General features: G+C 37.3%; 1 protein-coding gene across 4 annotated transcripts in view; it reads right to left on the bottom strand.

Moving 5' to 3' along the window:
• Nucleotides 1-24,015, bottom strand: part of PLXNB2 (plexin B2) — a 331,034-nt gene that overhangs the window by 78,019 nt on the left and 229,000 nt on the right. For all 4 annotated transcript variants that reach the window (XM_044423441.1, XM_044423440.1, XM_044423443.1 and 1 more), the window contains 8 exons: nucleotides 22,339-22,439; nucleotides 16,754-16,880; nucleotides 13,681-13,831; nucleotides 12,120-12,231; nucleotides 11,332-11,434; nucleotides 10,912-11,013; nucleotides 3,819-3,911; nucleotides 2,779-2,860 (listed from right to left, as the gene is read on the bottom strand). In XM_044423441.1, the coding sequence (XP_044279376.1) occupies nucleotides 2,779-2,860; nucleotides 3,819-3,911; nucleotides 10,912-11,013; nucleotides 11,332-11,434; nucleotides 12,120-12,231; nucleotides 13,681-13,831; nucleotides 16,754-16,880; nucleotides 22,339-22,439 (871 nt within the window). The remainder of the gene's footprint in view (nucleotides 1-2,778; nucleotides 2,861-3,818; nucleotides 3,912-10,911; nucleotides 11,014-11,331; nucleotides 11,435-12,119; nucleotides 12,232-13,680; nucleotides 13,832-16,753; nucleotides 16,881-22,338; nucleotides 22,440-24,015) is intronic.

Genomic DNA, 24,015 nt, shown 5'->3' with positions numbered 1-24,015 from the left:
GTACCCACCATCCTGCAGAAGGACTGGACTACAACTCCATTATACAATCAAGACAACAGCAAACAGTATGATAAGGCATTGTAAAAGATGATTTCTCTTTCACTCCACAGCTTCCTGCCATTCATCCTTATCATAATTCCATTTGCCATACATAATTCTATTCCTTACAGAGATTTGAAGCCCAAGTTCTCTCTGACCTGTTCCTTTTAATTATAATTTATCCTTTTTTTCCTCTTGAACCCTGTCTCTTGCCAGAATCTAATAACCAGGGAAGATGGGTAATGACACTTTATACTTGCTCTCATCAATGTCTTTCTGAAATCCTAGATTCTTTTCCTATCCTCAAATCTTCAGCTCCATTGTGCATCACAATCTCCTTCCTCACACTAGAATAGCAGGCCTTCCACATTCACCAAGATTTCAGGCCCAACTTCTCTCCTCTGCTGGTACTCTAGGAAACCTCTTCATCTCCCTAAGCCCAGAAGAAAGTCCATAATCCCCAATAACTACATAATCCCCAATAACTACTAAAATACATGAATGTGATCCACTGGGACTCCAGCATCTGCAAGCTAAGGCAAGTTAGCATGGTTTCTGTATAATTCATTTAGAGCTTTGGCAATGGCTAATCCCAGAGACTTTATCTCCTTACATAAATATCCTGCTGGAGAAACACATGTTTTTTAGTGTTTTGATTCTCTCGTAAGAAGGTGTGCTCACACATTCTAGCATTCGAACAGAATACTGAGATGCCATGGGTCTGACTCACAAAACAGGCTGATGGAATTCCATTTTGGGATTCTGAATTTCACTCGCCTGCCAGGAAGACCTGTACATCTGACCGTCTGATTAAATATCCTTTTCATCTGTGCATGCTGAAATGAGAATGACTCCTGTCTCTGCAAAAGGCAGCATCTGAATGGTCTCCAAATTAGATCTGTAATGTACTGAAAGCTCTCGCAGCCGCACACAATACAGAGACAGAGCTCAAAGTGTTAATAAGTTTCACTACTGATCAGCTCATTAAATGTACTAGCAGTAAGCCAGCCATTAGATTCCAACCCTTATCCATCATTTTTAGATACTAGCTGTGAAACCATTGATAAAACAGGACAAAGGATAAAAGGGATATATTGGATTTCACACTCTTCAGAGTCTCCAGTGGCTATAAAAAGACATTAAATGCCAGTGTTACTTGGTGTTCTCTAAAAGTGTTATAGAAAGAAAGGATTCATTTATACATGGAAATTCAATAATTGTTCATCTTCTATGTACTAATAGAACAACCTAACTTTCATTGCATTTAAATTCAGTTGGATTAAGACCCTGCAAATTGTAAGATTTTTTGGTAATAAAACAAGAAAATCTGGATAACACTGGCAGAAAAAATATCTTTCTCAATTTTTCCTGCTTTCCTTTTATATGCATTGTATACTAGATTATGAATGGGAATATTGACTTTTAAAATCAGTTATATCCTGCTGCTTCCAACAGACTTGAAAAGAAAAGAAAAATAAAGAAATGTATACACATTTCAATCAATTAGATTCTTTTAAAAGGGCTGTGGGAATGTAACAAAGAATCATTCTTCCCTTCTGGAAGGGACCAGCATCTAGTCTTGTCATATAGTTCAGGAATCATATCACAATGTTTTTTCCTTAACATTTATTCCAAGATGAATTAATCTTCCACAGACATTGTTAACCAAAAAGGTACAATGCAAAATAATGCCAATGTGACAGAAACTCTCTACCAAATGCATGCTAGAATTTTATTTGCTTTGTATGGGGCACATTCTACCATAGCACTCCCAAAAAAGAAGACATAGTATGTTGTCTGGGTGGAGAAGTCATTGTAAAAAGAGAGGAAAGTTCTTTAAAACACACACACACACACACACACACACACACACACACACACACACACACAGAGCACCCTCCCTTAAAATATAAATACATTAAATACAACTCGTTCTCTAGATTGATTTGCAACTATCTAAGATTTATCAGTATGGATCCATTAGTTTTAAGTGTCACTGCATCAGAGCAATAAGCTAAGGACTTAGTAAAAAGAATTTGGAAGGTCATGCCTGGTTTCAGTTTAGCATAATTACTCATTGTAGATGGTCCGCTCTGCCTGCCAGGAAACACACTGTTCACACTGGACTTGTGCCTGGACAAAAATACTTGAAAGATTGGGACTATAATCAGAAACAGCCACAAGCAAACTGATTTAAGGCAGAGCAGCAGCAGCAGTCAGTAGCAGCAGCTCCATCACAGAAGAACAAACCTTGGCTGACTCTACATCTAGTGGTGGTTCTTGAATTTACAAATAAAGTGGTCATCTTTTATTAATATAGCTGCAGCTTACAAAACAAAAGCTTTGATTAAAACTCTTTGGCAGTTTTCAGATCTGTAACTCTTCCAGTGAGGCATCAGTAGCACTTTCTAGATCTGCAACTCTTGCATAAATGCAGCACTGTGCATCAAAAGTTGGAAGAAGTGAGATGAGTTTATTTGAAAAAGCCCTACAAGATGGATGATTGGAAATATCACATTTTTCCTAGTCAAACAAGCAGGTAAGAAAATGTTTGGCCAAAACACCAAAAATTCATGCTAATACATTGCTCAGAGGAAAAAATATTCTTTTACATATTTCTTAATGTTCTTGATACTTGTTTTAAAAATAGTATAATCTTCAAAAACAATGAATACTTTAAAAAAGTAACACTAAGAATAAATCATTGTATTTTTAACGTCCTATGTCGCACATACTTACCAATCAGTTTGCTATCAATCTTGCCTTTATCCATTGTAATAAATAAACTAAGTGGTTGAGTTTCATTTTCAACGTTGGCAATCTGAAGAAAGTTAAAAGGAAGAAACAATGACCACAGTAAGAAATTTTCTGATACTTCAATCTATTTTTCCCAAACCATGAAGTTTACTTATCCTGCATATTACTGCTGCATCTTCAGAAATGCTGGGATGCTTTTACCTAAGAGCTTCATTCAGAGTCATACCTATTGTAGCACTTGTTACAACAGGAATTCTTGTAAGACTTCAAAAATACTAGGAAACAGATAAATGTGTTGGAAAATGTTCAAAATGTCTTATTACTTCACCCTCAAAAGCACAGGGAGTAAAGGTGATATATTTGCTAATACAGGTTTCTAGAAAAAAATATGAGTGCATTCTATTTGCTTGTGTGTTAAAAAACTGTATCATTCAAAGAACTGAAGAAAACATATAAATGTGGCTTGTACTCTACAAGTGTGTAAAGGTGTAATTTCCACAAATATTCTATACATATGTTCTTGACTGCCACAAAAGTAAATGACAGAAATGGCGGATTATTATCAAGATTCTGCAGTAAAGGTCAACAATTCCTTCAGCACTAAGCTCATAATTTCTCTCAGGTATGTCATCAGTGTCAAACTATCTCCAGTTTCTCGCATTTCTGCTATCACACACCTAATGTATGCCCTAGGAAAGAAGACAGATTTCCTGCACTGAAAGATCAAAATGAACATCCATAACTAGTTTATGGACAACAGCTACTAGAGATTACTATCCATCTTCCTCCACGGAAAAATACTGTACACCAACATCTGAATGTGGCCACTAATATGTCACTGTAGGTGGCAGGATTATCTTCTTGGTGAAAAATAAGATTCCCCTGATTTAACATAACACGAAATCTTCTGGGAGCTGTATAATGGAGAATCTGTTCAGTCTTAACACCAGACATGACCCATCTTTGTTTAAGAAAGCAAAAGAGAAAGTGATTGTAAAAAACCCACAATTCTTATTACTTACAGTTAGGCTTTCAAAGAAGAAGGTTCCATCGGCTGCTTGTTCCACACCAGTTTCAAATCCAAACTGCTTATTTCCAATTCTGAAATGACTACCCTGTGAAAGATAAATATTGGACTTACAATGTTATTAGAAAATCACTTGTTTATTATACAGCATACCTGCAAGTTCTGAAACTTACTAGATGAAACAGAGAGAAATAGACATACATTGTGACAATGAAAAGGAGAGCTACTTACAAAAAAGGCACAGATTAGCATTTCATTTGCATATTCTAATTTAGCTGTACAGATGCAAATTTTGAAGTAATTTAAACAGAAATACAACACATCTCACCAGGTTGGACATACTGTGACCACATAATCTATTTGCCTGCTGAGTTTGATGCCCTGCTATTTACTGTTGAAGGGCAGTTTCAAGGTGCCTGCCCTTTCTCTTTATTTTTGGACTGTTGGCCCATCAAGCTGAGGCCATTTGCAAACAAAGGACTGTCCTCTGATAGTCTTTAGATAGAGAACATCTTCCAAAAGAAGACTGTCCTTTGTAAAGTAGATTGTTCCTAACCATTTTGTCTTAAAAACAGATAGAAATATGAACATTTTCTCTAAAAACTTATTCCTATCTAATGAAATGCTTCATCTAAGTCAGGAGTAGAAAATATTCACACTTTTCTTTGATCTTCAAAAGAACTAGCTTACAGGGAGCAAGACTCCACAGGGTAAAAGTTTGGGAAGGCTGGATAAGGTCTATGACCACATGTTGCTAATGCCTGTTTTAAGAGCCTCTCTCTATTGCAGAAGCAGCAGCTAAATATTAATAGAGTTAATGGACCCATCCTATGCAAGGTTAGACTGAAGAAATCCTATAATTCTCACCATTCCTCTGATCAACATGGTTGGATGCACCAAGTTGGGAATTGTTGGAGAGTATTGTATTCTTAAAATATTTAGGTCAGTAGGTCTAGAAGGACTGAAAAAGCACTCAGAGGGAGCACAATCAGCTATTTGTGTCAGGTTACACACAACTCTGGGCAAGGTATGAAAATTACTACCAAGGCAATAAAGCAGATTATTTTAAAGGTTTTTTAAACTGAAGAAACCATTTTATTGTCACAATTCTGTGAGGTATGTTAGGTTGACAGTGATTCACCCAGTGACCTTCATGATAAGGAAGGATTTAAATCCAGGTCTTGCTTGTCTAAGTCCAGCATTCTGTCCACCACAGTGTACTGGTTTTCTGTCCTCTCTTTATCATGCATTATGTAAAACAAAGAGAATTTAGATGTAGCATAATGGATAGAATGTGTCTGGCTATGGACTTTCTTGGTTCCAGTACTACTTACTACCTTCACCCATTTAGGGACAAACTACTTGTTACATTAAAAATATTCCATGCAGTTAACCCTCCATTTCTTTTTACTCACAAGTAAGTGTGTGCCCCCTACTTTGGATCACAGAAAGTGGAGGCTTAACTCTCCTACGCAGCTGCTTGTTTTCCAAAATTCCCTCCTGTCTACAAACATGAGGCCTAACGAACAGGAAAGAAGTCTCTGATGGAGCCAATATTTACTGTTTTTTTCTAATGAAACTGCATGGGAGAGGCAGAGAGAAGAAGTGAGAGGGACATTTAAGAAAATGTGTGATTCGTGGGATTTTAAATCCCTCCCCCCTGCACAATTGTTCCAATCTACCTCAAACTTGTGGGTAAAAACAGAAAGATGGATCTCCTACATGTATATTTAATATAATGTGTACCTTGACCCTTATACCTAAGGGTCACTGTGTGATTTTAGAAAAATCATGAAATTTCAGCCTAACAGGCGACTTGTAAAGATAAATAGACAGAAGTACTTTGTTACAGAAATAATGATTTAGAAAGTTGTTGTACTGCCAGTTAGCTCAAAATGATAGCCTCTTAATAAGGTTTAAACACACACTTGCACATGCACACATACAATCGATGTTATATTGATTTACACACATAATTGGAAAGAAATGATTAGGCTGAACATTACGAAGAATGGACAATGGGATTTGTAACTCAGCAGAATTCTCCTTTCTATGAACAGGGCAGAATTCCTAAAGAATAGACGAATATGAAATGGGGTAGAGATTTAACTATGAAGCAGCAACACAGCACAGAAATTGCCGAAGGAATGCCCTACAAAATCCAACAGATGGAGAAAGTAAATGTTCAGTCATAAAATCTGCATTTTATGTGTGCATAATAGCATTCCCCACCAAAACTACCAACCTAGGAACAGCCAAATGAGGAATTTCCTACATTTCAGCAATGTTACAATACTGAAAGGGATGTTCATGAGCATGCAGTGAACAGAATCTGAGACAGTCATTAAAAAGGTAGCTTGCTGAGAGGTTGTGGCAGAAAGGCCTGAGGTGTCCTAACCCAAGAAACTTTTTGAGGAAAGAGCTGATTCTTTATCTATTTTTCCTCTCATAGCCTTACTCATTAGAGAAGTTGTGGGGCAAAGCCAAGTACACAGAGGGGTGGCAAGCAAAGTTCTAGCATTTTTCCTCTGCCCCTGCCTTTTGGTTCCATATTTTCTTTTCAATTCCTCACTACCTACAAACCGGCTTAGGAGATTTGGAACAAACCTGATGAGGGAAAGAAAAACACATATTTGTGATGATGACAACACATTTGAATATGACATAGCTAGGGAACAGGTAGCATATTCAAGAAGCAAATACAGATTTAGGCTATGAAAGACCTGGGAAAGTTCTGAAGCAAGACATGTGTTGACCCAATACAAAATTCAAACATTTAAATTTCCAAAAGAGACTGATGATTGCCAGGACTTCATCCTCCAGCAACACTGCAGGGAATTTAAAGGTCATCTAGGCTATATACCAATCCTATGTTTTTATTCATCTCATGCAGAAAGAGTTCTGCTATCAGTAACCACACTCTCTTAGTCCAGAGGTCTTAAAGAAGAGGGCAGACAGTCAATTATCTGAAAGTGAAAGCATCTATAGAAACTTTTACCCAGAGGAAAGGTTGAGTCTACATTTCCAGTGACTAGATGTAAAAAAAAGTTTGGTGAACAATTGAAAGTCTATGGGTACCTGAACAATATGTATTTTAATAATGAGGGAAAAACTGCAAATGCTCACAGACGTGTGAACTTTCCTCTTGGCAGATATTGGTGATTATGGACTCTTAAAGCCTTATACAGGTTGGGATGCAATACCTGTCAGAGTGTCTCACCAACCTGTGATCTACTCCGACACTATAATAAAGGGAGACAAGGAGGAGGAGGGCTTTCTCTGTGGTGGCCCCCTATCTTTGGAACAACTTTCCCACTATGGCCTGCCTGCCACCAAACTTGACATCTTTTTGGTGCCAGGTTGTTCTTTGTGCCAAGGTCTTTAAAGTTTTCCTTAGATACCTAGGGACTTGAAAGTATTTCTTTTTACAGGTTCATTTTTACTGTATGTTCTAGCTGTTTTAAATTTGTTTTAATGCTACTCTGAGTTATAGATTTTAAATAAATAAAACATTTTCTTTTTTTGTTTTTATGCACTCTGGTAAACTGATCAGAGGGCTTCAAACTATGAGACAGTATTGGCATGGAATAATAATGATAATACTAATAATGTCCAAAGCCAGAACATCATCCTGTCTGCCAATTCTTAAGGGATACTGATGACCACAACCGTGGCATTGTTTTGATCTTAAAGCATTCTTTGGTTGACTTTTCTATCCATTAATTTGCTGATCCATTAATCTATTATTTATTTTTATTTAATTAATTTATATCCCACACTTCTTCCAAGGAGCTCAGAGTAGGAAATATGGCTCTGTGAAGCAGTTTAGGCAGAGCGACAGTAACTGGACCAAGATCACCTAATACAATTAATATTTGGGTGGGACTTGAACTCTGTGTTATTTCTGCCCAATGGAAAGTTGGGTAACTTGATAAGCTAGTTACTGATTTTGATTTCCATGTGTGAAAAATAAAAACAACAACACAATACTGTACACTATAGGACATATTCAATCTTTGTTAAAAATGATAAAAATGGATGTATGTAAGCTGAAGCAGAAAGAATCTAAAAGTATTTATCAACTTCAGGAGTCAGTCCGGCTTTCTCACACAGCTTTGTCATAGTCAAGGAAATTCAGTATAGTACAAGGACAGCCCAACTGCACAGAGTTCTGCTGTAACCACAAATGATTTTGTTTATAATAAGTGCCTATGGTTGTGGCCTTGGAATCAGCAGTAAACACTGAAATCTAATTGCTGTGGAATGAACAACATTTGTGGACCAAGTGCTCATCCAATTCAGTAATGATGTCTCAGTGAAGCTGGTGGCCTTCAACTAATTTATGTCTTCTCCTATGGGCACCCTGGGTGATTAAACAGCCTTGGGTAGTGGATGGACTGATTCAGGTTCCCCACATTGAATGTCTTAAGTTGCCGCTCACAGGTTTGTAATATGATAGGTTATTATCTTTCTAATATATATATATATATTCCCCCAAAGTCTTGCTCCCTTAATGAAAGAGGACTCTAATTCAGGAACTGAGACAGCTCCTGGGCAGATGATCAGAGTCATAAGTTTCAGAAGAATCAGGGTAGCGTATCACGACAGAAAAGACATTAAGTCTTGATGGTGCTCTTTGGCCCTTCTGGATACACAAAAGATAAACTGTTTAATCACAATTTCGCCATTACGTTGCAGAGGGTCTTTAATATTTAGACCATTAGTTTCCACTGCACTGCATGACTAAGGTTTTTTCACTACTTCTGTTGATACAGATGAAACATCCTTAATAATGAACACATTTAAGAATAATTCGTTTTACTGGTATTCCTCAGAGCATCGCTGTAAGGGTATGTGTGGGCACAGAGAAAACAGGATTGCATATATAATCCTGTTTATAGCTTAACACAGCTGCATTACACTCACCCTCACACATCTATTTTCTCCCTACTGCAGTCATAGTAATTAAAATCCCACAAATATTGATGGCTATATACCAGCTGAAGCATAGAATGGCTTACATTAAGACCAGCTGTCCACTGAGTGTGAAACACACAGCACTCAAGGAGTTGATATCAGAAACCCTAGGAAAGGATAGACCACTGCACAACAATCTGTATTCACATTTTAAAAAAAGTTTCATGCTAAGCTTAGGCTGTAAGCATGTACCCTGAAGTTTCAGGATTACTGCATGTAAGATACAAATAAGGATAACCGGTATTTTTGACATCTATTCCGCTGAGGAATAGAAATGGAAGTGGAGAAAAATGACAGAATTCTGCAGACTCTGTGGACATGATGGCAGAAGAAGCCGCAAGCTTAACAAAGAGCAGAACCGCGAATGATATGAGGGCTGCACTTGGCATCTATTCTGGATTGTTGGGGAACATAGGATATGGAGGAAGCAATCTCCTCACTGTTTCTTGTGATTTCAGACCATTCTCCATAACAGGAAGTGATGACCTACTGATGGAAAAGTCATAGTAGCCCTTCAATCTGAACCCTGGGAAAACAGTGGCACCTGCAACAGGAACAGCTAAGGAGAACCTGAGAACTACTGATCTATAAGATGTTTATATAATTCACTTTCCATTACATATAGCAGAGAGGAGAGCTGTTTTGCAACATTAGAACATTTTGCTTACCAAAGGGAAAAGGGGGAAAAAGCAATAAACAGTTTTATCGCTGCTAATAAATTTCCAGGAAATAATTTTGGCTAGAGGATAAACCTATGAATATAGCAGGCACTTAAACAAAAGATATAGTCTTTAGACAAACATTTTTCTTTGTTCGTTGCAATGTTAGCTGTAATACAATAAATTCTAAAAGTAAACCTAGAATTCCCAAGAATTCAGGTTCTTAATTGTTTCCCACATCAACCATAGCATAAGAAATATCATACTGAATATTATAATATGCTTTATGCAATTTATCTAAGGTACAATAACAGTCCTACTGCTATTAGCACTATGGGCTGTTGTGAACCACCCAGAGAGCTTTGGCTGTTGGCTAGTATAGAAAATAAATGAATGAATGAATACAGAGGAAGGCCCTTAAGCCCTCAGTTGTCACACATATTGCTTGGACATGCATGAACTTGCCTAAATTTACCATCCAGAAGAGAAAAGTGAATGCCATTTTAATTGCAATAGTTGTTTTGTATGCATTTTATGTTATCATCATGGAGCAGAAAAGTGGTTTCTAATAACCATCAATAATTTGCCAATTTCTAATGAGTCTCAAGCTCCAATGCACCAGCAGAGTTTCCCCGACTATGGCCATTTTGCCATTAACACAGGAAAAAGATATATGTATGCACTCCTTCACTGATGTCAAAGCTCATGCATGCAGGAGATCATCTGGTCATTTAGAACATATTACGAAATGCCTCTACCCCTGGCACTGATGAGGCATTCTGTGGGTAGGAGGATGGGGAGGAGAGGAACAAGGCTGTGCTAGGATATGAAGAATCCTGGTGCTGCCTCATCCCCTACTCTCACGGTACTTGCCCAGTACTCCTCCTGTCTTCCACTGGATGGCTGCAGTATTCTGCAATTTTGCAGAGTACAGGTAACCACATTAGATGCCACCAAAAGATTTATGAAAACAAGACTAAGGTAATAGCACAATGATCAGTTACGTAAACATGCTGTTACTGAACTCCTATGTGTAACTTGCTTGACGTTTTAACACATTCTATTGTATCCAGTGTTGTCATTGCATAATGTGAAGTTAGTAGAAACTGTATTTTTACTCTTCTGCAAGGACTCAATCCAGTAATTTGATTTTGCTTGCACAAGACATTCTGCAACCTTTTCCACCAATCATGCAGATACATTGTACTAGGTGTGCTATAAGAGGTTTACAAGCAGTCATTACAACTTCAACAGCCCATGTGTTGCCTATGCTGCTTATGTCATTTGTTCTGTTAGTGGTTGTGATTCAGTAGTGGAACATCATCGGATTTTGTATACCCCACCCCGCCAAATAATGTTATTTAATCAAAGGTGTTATTAAATAGTGGAACTGAAAACATCCATACGATTATTTGGATTGTACACATTATTCAAGAACTTCTTGGGATTTACCTGATAATGATCTAGATTCTTTCCTTCAAAATATACTTTTGTTGAATCTTCCATAGGTATTATTTTAGGGTTGGGATTTAGAAAGTGTGGACATTCTTCTGCCTAGAAAACAAACATTTCATTTATAATTGAAATAATGTATTTTTTCAACTTGATGCTTAGTACAGAGTGACGGAGTGACAGATTTGATTACAAGCTTTCAAATTAGGCATGCGTATGTCAAACTATCACTCTCATTCTTGAAAAACACTCAATTGTTTCCTAATCATATTAACTTGAAAATTGATTTTCACGCCCAGTCCAAGGACCAAAAGAAAATTTATAAAAATAGCTGAAGCAACTTCCAGAATGTAACATATGTTTTGCTTTGAGAAATAACCATACAAAGTGTATATATGTGTGTATTATATAATAAGTCACCATATTTTGTTTAATCACATCTTCTTCTAGGGAAGAATCTTCACAGATATGTTTCTTCCAGTTCCACTGGCAATTCCACCTACTGCTTGCACAGGAATAACACCTGTATGGACAAAGCAGAAGTTTGAACTGTTTTTAGATTGCCCTCTCACCTGTTTCTTCTTCTTCTTTCCTTAAAGCTTACTTACTATTTAATTAAAAATAATAACACAACTGCTCGCTTCCTCATGGACAGCCAGACATTCTAGGTGCGAGGTTCTAAAAAATGCGTTTGGCAAAATTGTCTCAAAAGGAATTCCCACCACCTTAAAAAGTTGAACTAAGAATTTGAGAAGAGCTGCAGGATTAAAGACTATTGAAATACAGTGAGCTGCAGCCAGAATTTTGTGTCTTCCCAACTAAACAAGTGAGAAAGCAAAACTGGGCAGAACTTATTACCTGAAGTATATTACCACTACAGGTTGGATGTAGTGAAACCAAGACAGAATTAAGACCAAATCAACTACAAGGAAAGGTTGATGAAATAGGATGCTTCTCCCAAAATATGCTTTATGGAAGGGGTAACTGAAGTAATAGGAACACTTCTGCATACTGAAGAGAAAAAGAATGAGCTGTACAGATTTAGTGTTTATTCCATTTCTACATCTCTCTTTTTGGTGCTTCATAGGAAAGTTTTCCTCTGCCCTGAGAAACCGGACCATAAGTTCAAAGGCATTAACTATTATAGTATTGCATATAATAAAAGGGACAGAAGGGCAAAAAATGAAGTTAAGCAGCTAGGTACTTACGGTTCATTTTCAAAATGATTTATAGCCTCTCCACAATCATAAAAAGGATATGTGTCTGATGCAAAAGATATATTTTTCCCAAAGGTCAGACGTAGTGGAACCAAGACATAATCTACCAAAAGAGTTTGAGATTAATCTGAATCAGGATGCTTTACAATTTAAACAGCATGGTACAATGTTAATATCCATTTAGATCATAATACAGCCTACTGAAGCATATCTTGAATTCGTTGGGTTATAGCATGAATCTTCTGTTCACTCCAAATGAAACAGCATGAAATGTTTAGGAACTTTAAAAGTACTAGTGTATTATAGTAGGCAAATGTCTCTTTGAAAGGGATAATCATTCTATTTCTAAAAATGCAAGACAGAAAGACCATGAAAAATTAGATGACGAAGGCTGGATACTTCTCCATACACAAGCAATTGTTTTCTTAGTTTTATATTGACAGTGCATACCATTTACCATGTATGAATTCACCGCTATGAATAAAACCCATGCTATTAGGATTTATGAAATAATCAATATACACTCAAAATAATAAAACAATTCTAGCACTTGGGAAATCTCATCTTTTTCATATACTTCTGCTGCATCCAGGTTTCTAATCTGGATTATTACTGGACTAAGGAACAGTTTCCTCAGGAAGGTTCCCAGCTATTTCTCTTATGGAAATCATTAAACCCCTCTTGACAAGCTATTTCACAAGCTATTGAGCAATTTCAAGCTCAGCTTTCCTTTAGCATCTTTTGAAAGAGTGGTGACAGTTTAGAGTTAAGACCACTATATAAAAAATTCTGCTGAACATTCATGGGTGTTTTTCACTCAAGTTCATCCTCTAGGGTCACTTGAAAATTTAGAATTTATCTTTTAGAACTGATACCTATTGAAAGCATAGTTTATTTCCATTCGTCACCTCTTCTCAGGACAAATGGGTGTGACTGGAAGTATTTGTTACATTCCACTGGGAAGGACTGACTCTGACATGCAACCATCTACAAGAGATAGAATCAAGTCACAAAGTATGTGCTAGAAAAATGCATATAAATAACAGCCAATTACAAACATGTTTGTGACTTATTCAATAATTATGAAGCACAGATAGATATTCCCTCCCTAAAGGTCTTTGCCATTAGAATTTGGTAGACAACTGTTATTCTTAAGAATCACTCTGATTCACTCTTGGAAACTGTAATGAAACACAGAATAAGCAGGCCTCAAATATGAAAATGGCACTGCTGTTCATATATTTTTCATCCTTTGTTATTTTAATTTTACCATTAAGGGCTCCCTGAAATGTTCCATAGCTAGTTAGGAGTTCATACTTGTCCTTCAGTCATTACTCACTTTTAGTGTGGTGTGGCAAACCCAACTAGTGTATTAAGTAGCTCTAAGAGGGAAGTTGCTGTCAGAGTTTCTAAGGATAAAGATTTACTAGTGCAGGTCTTAAGCCAAGGAAGAGATAAATGGGTTGGGGAGAAAAGCTAGTGCTTTCCTAGCAACTGCTAAAAGTAGTTTGCTTCAAATTTGGAACAGTGTGAGAGACTGCTGTCCCTTTACCTTGGCCTTCTATTGTTGGAGGAATCGTGTTAGGAGGATAACAGATAATAGCTTCTCCTTCTAACTGTGCCTGATGGATGTTTTCGCCAAATTGACACCAAAGCTGGTCATCTTCATTTAAATCTGGCAAAGGACTTAGAGTCAATTTGACCTGGAAACACAAGAAAAAGAGGGATGGTAGAAAGCAATACTCATGAACAAAGCTGTCAGTTTCCTCATGGAGTAGCAGAGCAAAAGGGTACAAGGGATGACAGCAAATGTAGAACAGGTTAAAAAAATACAGACATGTCTAACATTATAATAATGCTCTCTTCATTGATAGCTATTGAAGTTTAGAAAGGACCAAGATCTCTCCAAAGCATCTAGGAAAGTTCTTGCCAGTCACCCTCCAACTGGTTTGCAGCTCTCATCAGACCCAGCCAACATGACCAATGGAGGGTCTTCTCATCCAGCAACACCTGGAGTGCATTTTTCCTCATGGTTTGACATTGTGCATGGACTCTCCATACGTTCAGCTATCTTGTCAAAGGATAGCACAGCATGAAGTGTTACATTTAATGGAAGTGACCCTTCATAGCATACTAGTATGTGGGAGACATTCATCAAACTCTAGCTCCTGCTGGCATGAAGCTGTAAAAACCCTTTTCTCCTTTTTGCTACTTCCAGGTCACTGAAGGAGTTTTTACATTTTAAAAACTGAGTTGCCCACCAGAACACAGCAGAACACCTGGTTCTTCATATACAAATCTGATCAAAACTGATTGAAAGTGAATAGCAACAATGATTCCTAAGTCACTTTCAGATCAGATAGAAGGTGACATTTGCATTGGATTCATTTGGGTTAGTCAGATTGGGAGAATACGAAAAATATTTATTCTTGCTTCCTGACAGTAATTATATATACTGCATAGCCTGAAACTACCTCTGTAACTTGTTTCGAACAGCAGCTCCCTGTGTGAACTGAAAGAATGTACATATTTACACTGTGGGGAGCTGGAGCAGCTGCCCCCAAATTCTTCACTGGTGGAGACTTCCATAAAAACTGAAAGTATGTCTTGACAATTCTCAGGAACTGCCCAATTCCAGCTGGAATAAAGTCTGGGGAATCCAGGAGAGCAGAAATAGAACCAGACAATTCTTCAAGGAACAGACATTTAAATCGGTATGTATCAGCTGCCTCTTTTTCATTTTTACTCCAGAATACGCACACATCTGAATTTGGATCAAAACCTCAGTGTGGAAGATAAGGAAATGTTTAAATACAGAATAGCTCCCCTGCACATATTCGAGAGTAAAAATGAAAGCAAGACACATCTCTAGTTATGCCTATTCTGGTCCTTATCCATGTTTCATATCCATGACTCAAAATCTTCCTTTTGCCTTCTTTGGATGGAATTATTGATGAACCCTTGGCAAAGATAATATTATTTTCCATCGCCTTAAAATTGGTCTGGAAAGAAAGAAAGAGAGAGAGAGAAAGCCAGCCAGCTAGCCAGCCAGCCAGCCAGCCAGCCAGTCAGCCAGCCTTAACTGTGTTTCCACATTTCTCTTTCATTTCCAGCCTCTCTTCTGAGCAGTTCTGTTTCCAGCACAAATGCAACATCTATTGAGCACAGGAGTTGTTTAAACTTTTCCAGCATAATTAAAGAACGTTAACCACACAACAACAATAGCCAGAGGACACAGCAGGAGCCACAAGTCAGTCTGGGAAGAATCAAGATGCTTGTTTTGAAGGGACAACAAAGAGAAACTTTTCCCAAAACACCCATTCAGTACAGAAGAGATGAAGCAATGCTTTGGCTGCCAGGGAACAGAAATGAGAAGCTTCCTGACAAAGAGAGTGATGTCTGGTAGTTTCATGAGCCTCGGGGAAAAACACCAACTAAGCATTCAAGTATTTGATTATTTTTGTGTTATAAGGAAACAAGGAGGCAGAAAGAAGGTGAGAGAATGGGATGGGTTAAAAAGTTGCATGTATTGAGTAGATGCTCAAGAAGATAAACAGTTCTCCCACTGTTCTCTTTTGTGCAATTATTCCTCATTCTGCTATTTCTCCAAAATAGCCTTCGACTATTGTGTGTCTTTAGTAATTGTATGGCCTATTTTCCCAATTGAAACAGTTCTGCCCTTAGGAACTATAACATTCCTGTGGTGAGAAAATGAACCGTATTATAAGGTTAGCCTAGCTGTATACAGAAAGTGTATATTACGATGAAAAAGTGCAGTGTGCATTTTATTGTCCTAACATGAATAATAATAATTATTATTAGCACAATAATTCATGTTAGGATAATAATTTTCTTGGCTGTGCTTTTCCTCCCTCAGATTTTCCTTATTATGGAAAATACTATACTAGACTTGTCCTGTCAGTTCACACACATGCATACTATTTAACTGATATGAAAGGACATTACCTGTATTAAACTGTTAACCATTGTGAGCTCTGGATATAGGGGGAAAACAGTCTAACAAATTGCTTGCATTGCAGGTGTGAGTTTAAGGACAGAACAGGATGACTGGTTGCCCTACCTATGCATTCACAACACTTTCATTCCAAAATAATTTTCAAGGCTTTCAGAACCAAATACTAAAAAGCAGTCTGTGCAACTGTGAAGGTTCCTTTCACCATCCTAAAGATGAATTTACTGAAGAGGAAGTAAAAGAAAGTATTTCTCATTAAGTGCCAAAAATACCCCACTAAAGATAATGCTGTGCCAGAAGTCTCCAAGCTAAGATGGCCACTCTGTATGCTAGCCATTTAAAAGACCTGCTTCCTGAGTAAATGCCAAGCAGGCTTTTTGAAAAACAATATTGAGATGCTGTGAGGAAGCAAGTTATTATTCTCATATGAGAAAGCAACAGATGAAACCAGTACTGTAAGATATCTTGGTGGTGCACAATGACAGAGGACTCAGTTGCTGATTCACACTGGAGAGGGGAACTATGTGAGCCGCTGACCCCTGGAAATTGCTTTAGGATATTATAAAATGATTGGATATCCCTCCTGCCATAATAATGCTTTCAAACAGGCTTTACGTCTTTATGATGTACATAGTTGTTCTGATTAATTTACCTCTTCTGGGGCTCTCCGGCTCATATTTTGAGGATGGGCACTTGTAATGTTCAAGCAAATGCCATCTAGACTAGATAGCCAGTTATGGGCTCTTGCTGATCGTGTACAGTCTTTTTTCCTTGTGCATCTGGAAGAAATGGCAAAACATATAGTTATCCAAAGTAATTCAGATTTTCAAATCAGCATTCCTTAATCAATCAATTATACCTGCAGTGGCATCCAGGTATGTATAAAATAGTAGAGGGAAAATGGCAAGGAATATTTTCTTAACATTTCATTTATTTCCTTCAGTTTACTTATTGTTCTTTATGACATAATAATTGTGTGCATTTTCAAATGACAAATGTATAAATATTTATCTTACATGCAATTCATTGTACACGAGTGAAAAGCCTCAGTCACTATTCAAGAAGCATGTAACACACAAGTAGCTTAGCAGTTACAAACTCACGTTGTGCCCATGGATTGTATCAATTTTGGATTGTTTGGTTTATTCTTTAACACTACCAATTTATCATCATGTCTTTACTCTCAGCCTGAGGCTTAGCACAGTGGGCTAATAATTGAACCACGCAAGAAAACAAACATCCCTGGCTTTGCAATTGGCTATTTCTCATTGCTAAAAGGAAAGTGAACTTAAGGAAAACTCTTGAAATATGAACATCTTTCAGATTGTCTCAATAATCCTGCTGAATAGAGTAGCAGCTGTAGCAACAAGCAGAGAACACAGTCAGGAGAACACAGGTGAAACTATTGTGACCTGTGGATGACTAAACATTTTATGGAACAGCTTTCAGAAAATGTAAATAAAAAAACACAATTAAATCTGCACACATTTCCCTTCATATTTTTATTTATTTACATATCATGAAGGCACATCCATAAAATGTTTAGTCATTTTCTGCGTTGCATAAGAGCAGATGATGCCGCAAACTGCTGTAGAAGTCAAGCCATTTTTACAGGATGGGTTGATTTCTGAAGACCCGAATGCTTTCTGACACCTTAAAGACTTCACAGGTATATTGTGACAAATACTGTCCTGGACCAGAGCCCACTTTATTGAAAATATAATAAGTAAAACTAGTAAAGATAGGAACAAATCACCAGTATGGCTACAGCAGCATTCCCTAACCTAATGAATCCCAGGTTGTTTTGGAGGATAACTCTTGGCATTCCTGACTCCTGGACAGACTGGCTGGGGATGAGGGGAATTCAGGCCCAAAATTTTTGGAGGAGACCAGATTGGCAAAGACTGGCCTACTTTCACTGGCAGTGGCTGGACTCTTTCCAAGCTCTACCTGGAGGTGATGGGGATTGAATCTGTGACCTCCTACCTGGAATGTCCATGCTATACCACTATACTTCTTTTCATAGGTACAAATACTACTTATGATAGTTAAGCACGACTACTTTCATATAGAGAGCTTTGGATATTGGATGGCATAGCAATGAAAACAGCAGCAGCAAAACGTTACATTTGTAAATTTACCTTTTGCCATACCTACAGCTACTACACAAACCACATTTTATGGGACCCACCAGCGTATATGGGCTTCACTGCCATTGGTCACATCCATTCTACTGAATGGTTAAACAGCTTGTTAGGTGACCTCAAGTTTCAGAAATTGACTGACATACTAGGAGCACTAGTGCAGCCTCCAAAACCTGAAAGGCAAGTCCTTGTAACTACTCCAAGAATTTGATTAGTTGTACATCAGAGAAAGTGAAACCTCATTAAAATAATGAAATTGCAGCACTCAAACATTTTGGCATTTTAAAGAAGTTTTTATATAGTGCAACTTATAAAGCTACTGATAATAAATTAACATTCAGGGTGGATAAAAATCAATGATTTAAAAAATAAAATAAAAATTGGATTTTTTGGATTTAAATAGAATTTTAATTTAAATTGGATTTTAAACATTTAAATCTGATTTTGGAAAATAAAATGCTTTTTGAGAAAAGAATCTATCTAAAGATAGTTTTCTATTTAAGATACATTATAGTCCAAAGCTTATTCATCATGGAGCAAGGATCAGTTTTGAATTATGTGGCATGAGGCTGTATATTCATGCAATGTTTAAAATTTGGGTAAATGAATTCTATTTAATCTATTCACAAAGTCATGTTTTTCCAGAGGTTTCTGTAAGATTACTGGGAAATTTTTCTATCTAGAAGATATTATCACAGATTCTTGGTTTTACAGTTCTCAAAATTGTGAATTTGTGTCTGCAGAGATCACATGCCTCATCTTCACAGCAAAAGTGTTATAAAATAAACATACAGGTTTGAGAAAGACCTGAACCCCACTGTTCATTTGCAAATCCATGCATCCAGAATCAAGCCCTTACCCCTTAAGTGCTAAGTATCAAAAAAATCAGTGAGTAGAAGCGGATTGCTGGGAATGGAATAGATCTGTACAAGAAACTAAGTGTGAGAAGGGAGGGGAAGTAGTAAAAATACTAAAATATTTCATTAAAATATTTTAATGAAATTCCTCTACCCTATGGGTAAGGGTTCGGCAGGCAGGCATGCAAAACCATTATTTAAATCTAGTTTTACAGACTAGTGATTTAAATCAACTTGATTTAAATAAAATTCACCATGTTAACATGGGTTTAACACCATTTAACATCACTAAATCAGCTCTGCTTTTTACAGTGAGTAGGATGTGCTTCAGCCATTCAGAGTTTCAGGTTTCTGTGTAGTTGGGTTACATGGTTAAAGACTGTGGTCAATTCTTTGTTATTGGATCTCAGGGCTGTTCTCAGCTGTGAGGGAGGAGATACAGGCTTTCATTTTTTTTTTTTAAATTCTCATTATTCAGAGAACTAAGATTATAAGGGAATAAACAAAAAATCTGGCTAACATAATAGAACCAGGGGCTGGAATTAGTTAGGCTTTGCAGCTCTTCAGACTGCTTTTTATATTACGGTTTTTGTATTAAGCATGCCCCAGATTCTCTTGGAATAGGGTTCTAGTTTGAGCAATCACATTTCACAAATGACCATCCTTTTGTTGATTTTTGCTCCTGTTTAGGTTACAGCCATGCTATCTTCCAGTCCATTCTTACTGCATATCTGCCCCATCCCATCACTGTCAGTCTGCATTCCGTTGCCACTGAGCAATCCTACTTGGTTTGGCCAGAGGGGAATTACCCCTTACACTTTTTTGGTAGGCTTTTTTCCAGTCTTTGTCTCGTGCTTGGATGGTGCTGGTTTGTCTAAATAAAAAGCGGCACTCTGAGATCAAAAGACAACACATGATTAAAGCAGGAAGTTTTCTATGAAATCTTAAATGCTTCATGAAGTCAAGCATCATCATAATCATCAGCTTTAAGGGAGCAGCTAATTTCCCCCCAATATGTGATTATGCCTTCAAGTTAGTAGGTAGTTAATTTCCAATCCAAATTAAATCCCATGGTTTGAGGGCACATAATACTGCTGATTTCAGGCCTGTATGCACAGGCTTCCCATCAACCCTTGTAGGTCATTTTACTGAAGCCGTTTAAACGTTTATAGAGGAAGCAAGATCCCTGAAATTCATCTCCTTCCCGTAATTAAGTATACCTTGGGTGCACGGGCTGCATATCAGAAAAACCCATATGGTTCTGCCATAGGGTTAATTAACCTGGAAGTCTGAAGCAGAGTTGTCTGACTTAGACCCACACCTCCTTCTCTAGCTTATTAAAAAGTAAACCCAAAGACATTAAAAAGGTTTGCTTCAGCAGATTTTAAGCTTACCTCTGAAGTATAATTTAGTTACCAAGAGGGATAGCCAGTCAAGTGGCAACTGTTATGCCGGTATGTTAGTAATAGGCTCAGGTGAGGTTGGGGCCTTCAGAACAGCATCAACTTCAGCCTAAAAAAAAAATCTGGAAAGCCACAGGTGGCAGCAGCATTTTCAAAATGCCTTGTAAAAGCTTGCAGGTTCATCCAGGTGTCACGGACGTAAAACTTCTGGGAACTACAGAAAGTCACCCAGCTCAAAATAAGCAAATATGAGCAGCGATAATCAAAAAAAGAAAGTCACAGATGGGAAATCTATGTACACTCAAAGGAAAATGGATTAAAATGGGAAGGAGAGATGTTTTCTATTTTTTCTAAACGTCTCCACATACTTTTGCAATTTTGAAATGAAATCTGCTTTACACATTTTTTTCAGGTGTAAACATTTCTATAGTTAATATCCAGAGATGTCATTCTGCAAACTCAAATAGTGCTAGTGAAGCGCTGCTGATTCTTTTTGCTGAGAAATTGATATTTTCATGTGTAAATATAGTGCATAATGGGCTAACAGGCATAATACGCAAATTGCTTTACAACATGTTTCACGAGAGTAATATACAACAGCCTGCATGAAGATAGCAAGCAAGTGGTTTCACAACAGGCTGTGACGTGGTTTGTTCAACCGTGGTGCACAGTGGGTTGCACAAGTGTAATGTGCAAGGGATTGCACTATAATTTGTGAAAGGGTTATGCAAATGTCATGCACAACTGGTTGCACAACCATGCTCATGCAAAGGTAACTTTTGTTGGAGATTCTTCTTACACATGATTTGGTTTATATTAGTGCACCATAATTTGTGCTAGAGGATGAGTTAAATAATACCCTAATTATTAAAAAAATATTTCAGACCAGCTTAATTTTCATGTCTATCCCAACTACAATTTTATGGTTGTGGTGAGCTGTTCTGTTAGAATCTTCTGGTTCAGTGATACTGCACCAGTTTTGTGTAGAGAAGGTCCAATCTCTAGAATCTCCTCCTAGATGGCAGTTTTCTATATTCTTCAGCTTTCTGAAAAGATGTGAGTTAAGCAGTAAAAAAGCAAAAGTAAAAAGTAGCTGCAAAGTAAAGATCTAAAAATATAATCAACAATATTAAAATAATAAAAACTGAGGAAATAAAAATGCCTGAAACAACAGAAAATACAAAGACATGGCACTGAAAAATGACTACGTAAGTGCCAAGGAAAGCTTTCTGGGAAGTGTTGATCAATGCAATTGAACAGAAGATGCAGCTAGCAATAAAGGGCACCCACCACATTCATGGGAATTTTATTTGGTACAAACAGAACTCTCTGTGACAGTATCCTGAAGAATATAAAATTCCACTGTGCATCTCAGTGACAAACAAAAACTGTGCTCATCCACCACAAGAAGAGAAAGGTACAAAAAAGGAGCCAAAATTCAGTGTATGAAGAAGCACCCTTTTGAAACTGGACTGTATTTATTAATTTAAAACTTTTATATGCCGCCCTTTATGTATAACATCTCAGAACGGTATTAAGGAATGTTTAGAGTTAAAATGCTAGAATAAGACTATTACCAGATAAATGTTAGATGTTCACCAGCTGTGGCTTGGCAACCACCATTATCATGCAAATTATATACAAGCTATACAGATAAAATATGCAAATTAGTTTCCACCCTGCTGCTCATTATATGTTTACACTGTGGCAATTTGTGATGAAGAATTTTTCCAGTTCCAATACAAATCCTTTGAAGAAATTATTCAGCACTCGTGATAACTGTGGAAATAATGAACTTGCATAATATCATATACCCCTCCTAGCTGCACTTACTTTCCTTCTATTACACACCAGCCACAGTAAGGATCCCGGGACTGAATACATGCTTCACAGGTTGAGGAACTAGCACACTCCTGGACAGGAAAGCGAAATACCTATTAAGAAAAAGTAAGATAAGTAAGTAAAATTTTAAGTTTCTTAATAAGGCAAAACAATTTTGGTCACTTACAGATAATAGGTAGCATCCACTGTGCTTCTGTTTCATCTGTTGAACCAGAAGGACACACCACTCATGCAACAGGGAGCTGCTGGTTCTAAAATTAATCCTGAAAACAATCCAATACGTTTGTTTCTGGATCAAGATGGGGCAGTAGAGCTTCCTTGTGCAAATTCAGCTCACCTGCCCTGTTTGGGAAATTAGTACATCTGTTTGTTTCAGGATGTCTTTAGAACTGCTAGCTCCCCACTGTGCAGTGGTGGGGCCCAATGATGTCTGAGTGGGTTTGGATACCACCCATTACCCCTAAAACTGATAGGATGCAATCTGCAATTTGTCCCTCATTCTCCTTGAATAGTTCAGCCCAAACAGCAACAAAGCCAGTATTCCTCCTCAAGCAGGTCCAGCTCATACTCTGCAACCAGTGGTATACGATGCTAAGACAGACAGATGCAGGTCATGTGTTGGGTGTCCTGTGCATGCCCGACCTAGGTGCAATGTATAGTTTGGGTTGTATCATACTCACTTGAGAGATGCATGAGGTTGTGTATTTTCTGAACAAAGCACATGAAGTGCATGAGGATCAGTGATCAACTCTCCCAGTGCTGACAGTTTTAATTACATGCAGCTGCACATGGTCTTTGCTTTCCATTTTCACAGGAAAGCATGGAGGGAGTGAGCATTAACAATTCCTCATACTGTTTGCCTGATAAAAAAAAACCTACCCAAAAGCTGTAATTTGCCTTGCTGGGAAGACTTACAGGAACCTGCATACTTTGAACTAAAAACATAACAATCAGGAGATAAAATTATGTGTCTCACATATGTGGTTCATTTACAGCATTGTTATGGCCTAATCTTTGACTGAAATATTCTTTGTACAATGAAGGAATTTGGGACAGTCACTGTGCATTGTGGTTGATGGAAAGGACCATATAGCTTCTGGATCTGTGTAGATTATGCATTCTTTGGCAAAATTATATAGAAAGTTCTATTAGAAGTAATTCAATATAGAAACTGCATGAAAAAAATATGCTTCTTCAAAACTATGTCCCAACATTGGCCAGTTCTTGGTACTAGCTAAAAGTACCTCTGTTTTGATTAGATGATGTATCAAAATGAGTTAGTGGATAATGGTGTACTTGAAATGTTTGATTTTGACTGGTTGCTGTGCATTTTTATTGGATTTTATACTTGTATGCGGCATATTGTGACTCATGCTGGGTTCATTTTGTGATAAATGGCTAGCTATACATTTTATAAATAAATAAATAGATTAGATCCTGCAGGCGTAACATTTTCACAGATATAACTTTGAACACTGGAATGTTTTTACATCTCAGTGCTATTAGTATAGGCTTAATATTTACTTTGATATCATATTTGCATATTCTTCAAACAGTATTTCTAACAGTATCAGTCAGTTTATCTAAAACCATAGAAATACTAAAAGTGAATATCCACAATATTATATGGATTTACTTCATATCAATTATATACTAAAACCCTTAACT

This window comes from Varanus komodoensis, unplaced genomic scaffold, assembly GCF_004798865.1.
Source record: "Varanus komodoensis strain SLA01 unplaced genomic scaffold, ASM479886v1 scaffold13_3, whole genome shotgun sequence".
Lineage (NCBI taxonomy): Eukaryota > Metazoa > Chordata > Lepidosauria > Squamata > Varanidae > Varanus > Varanus komodoensis.
This window is presented reverse-complemented; position numbering and strand designations above follow the sequence as displayed.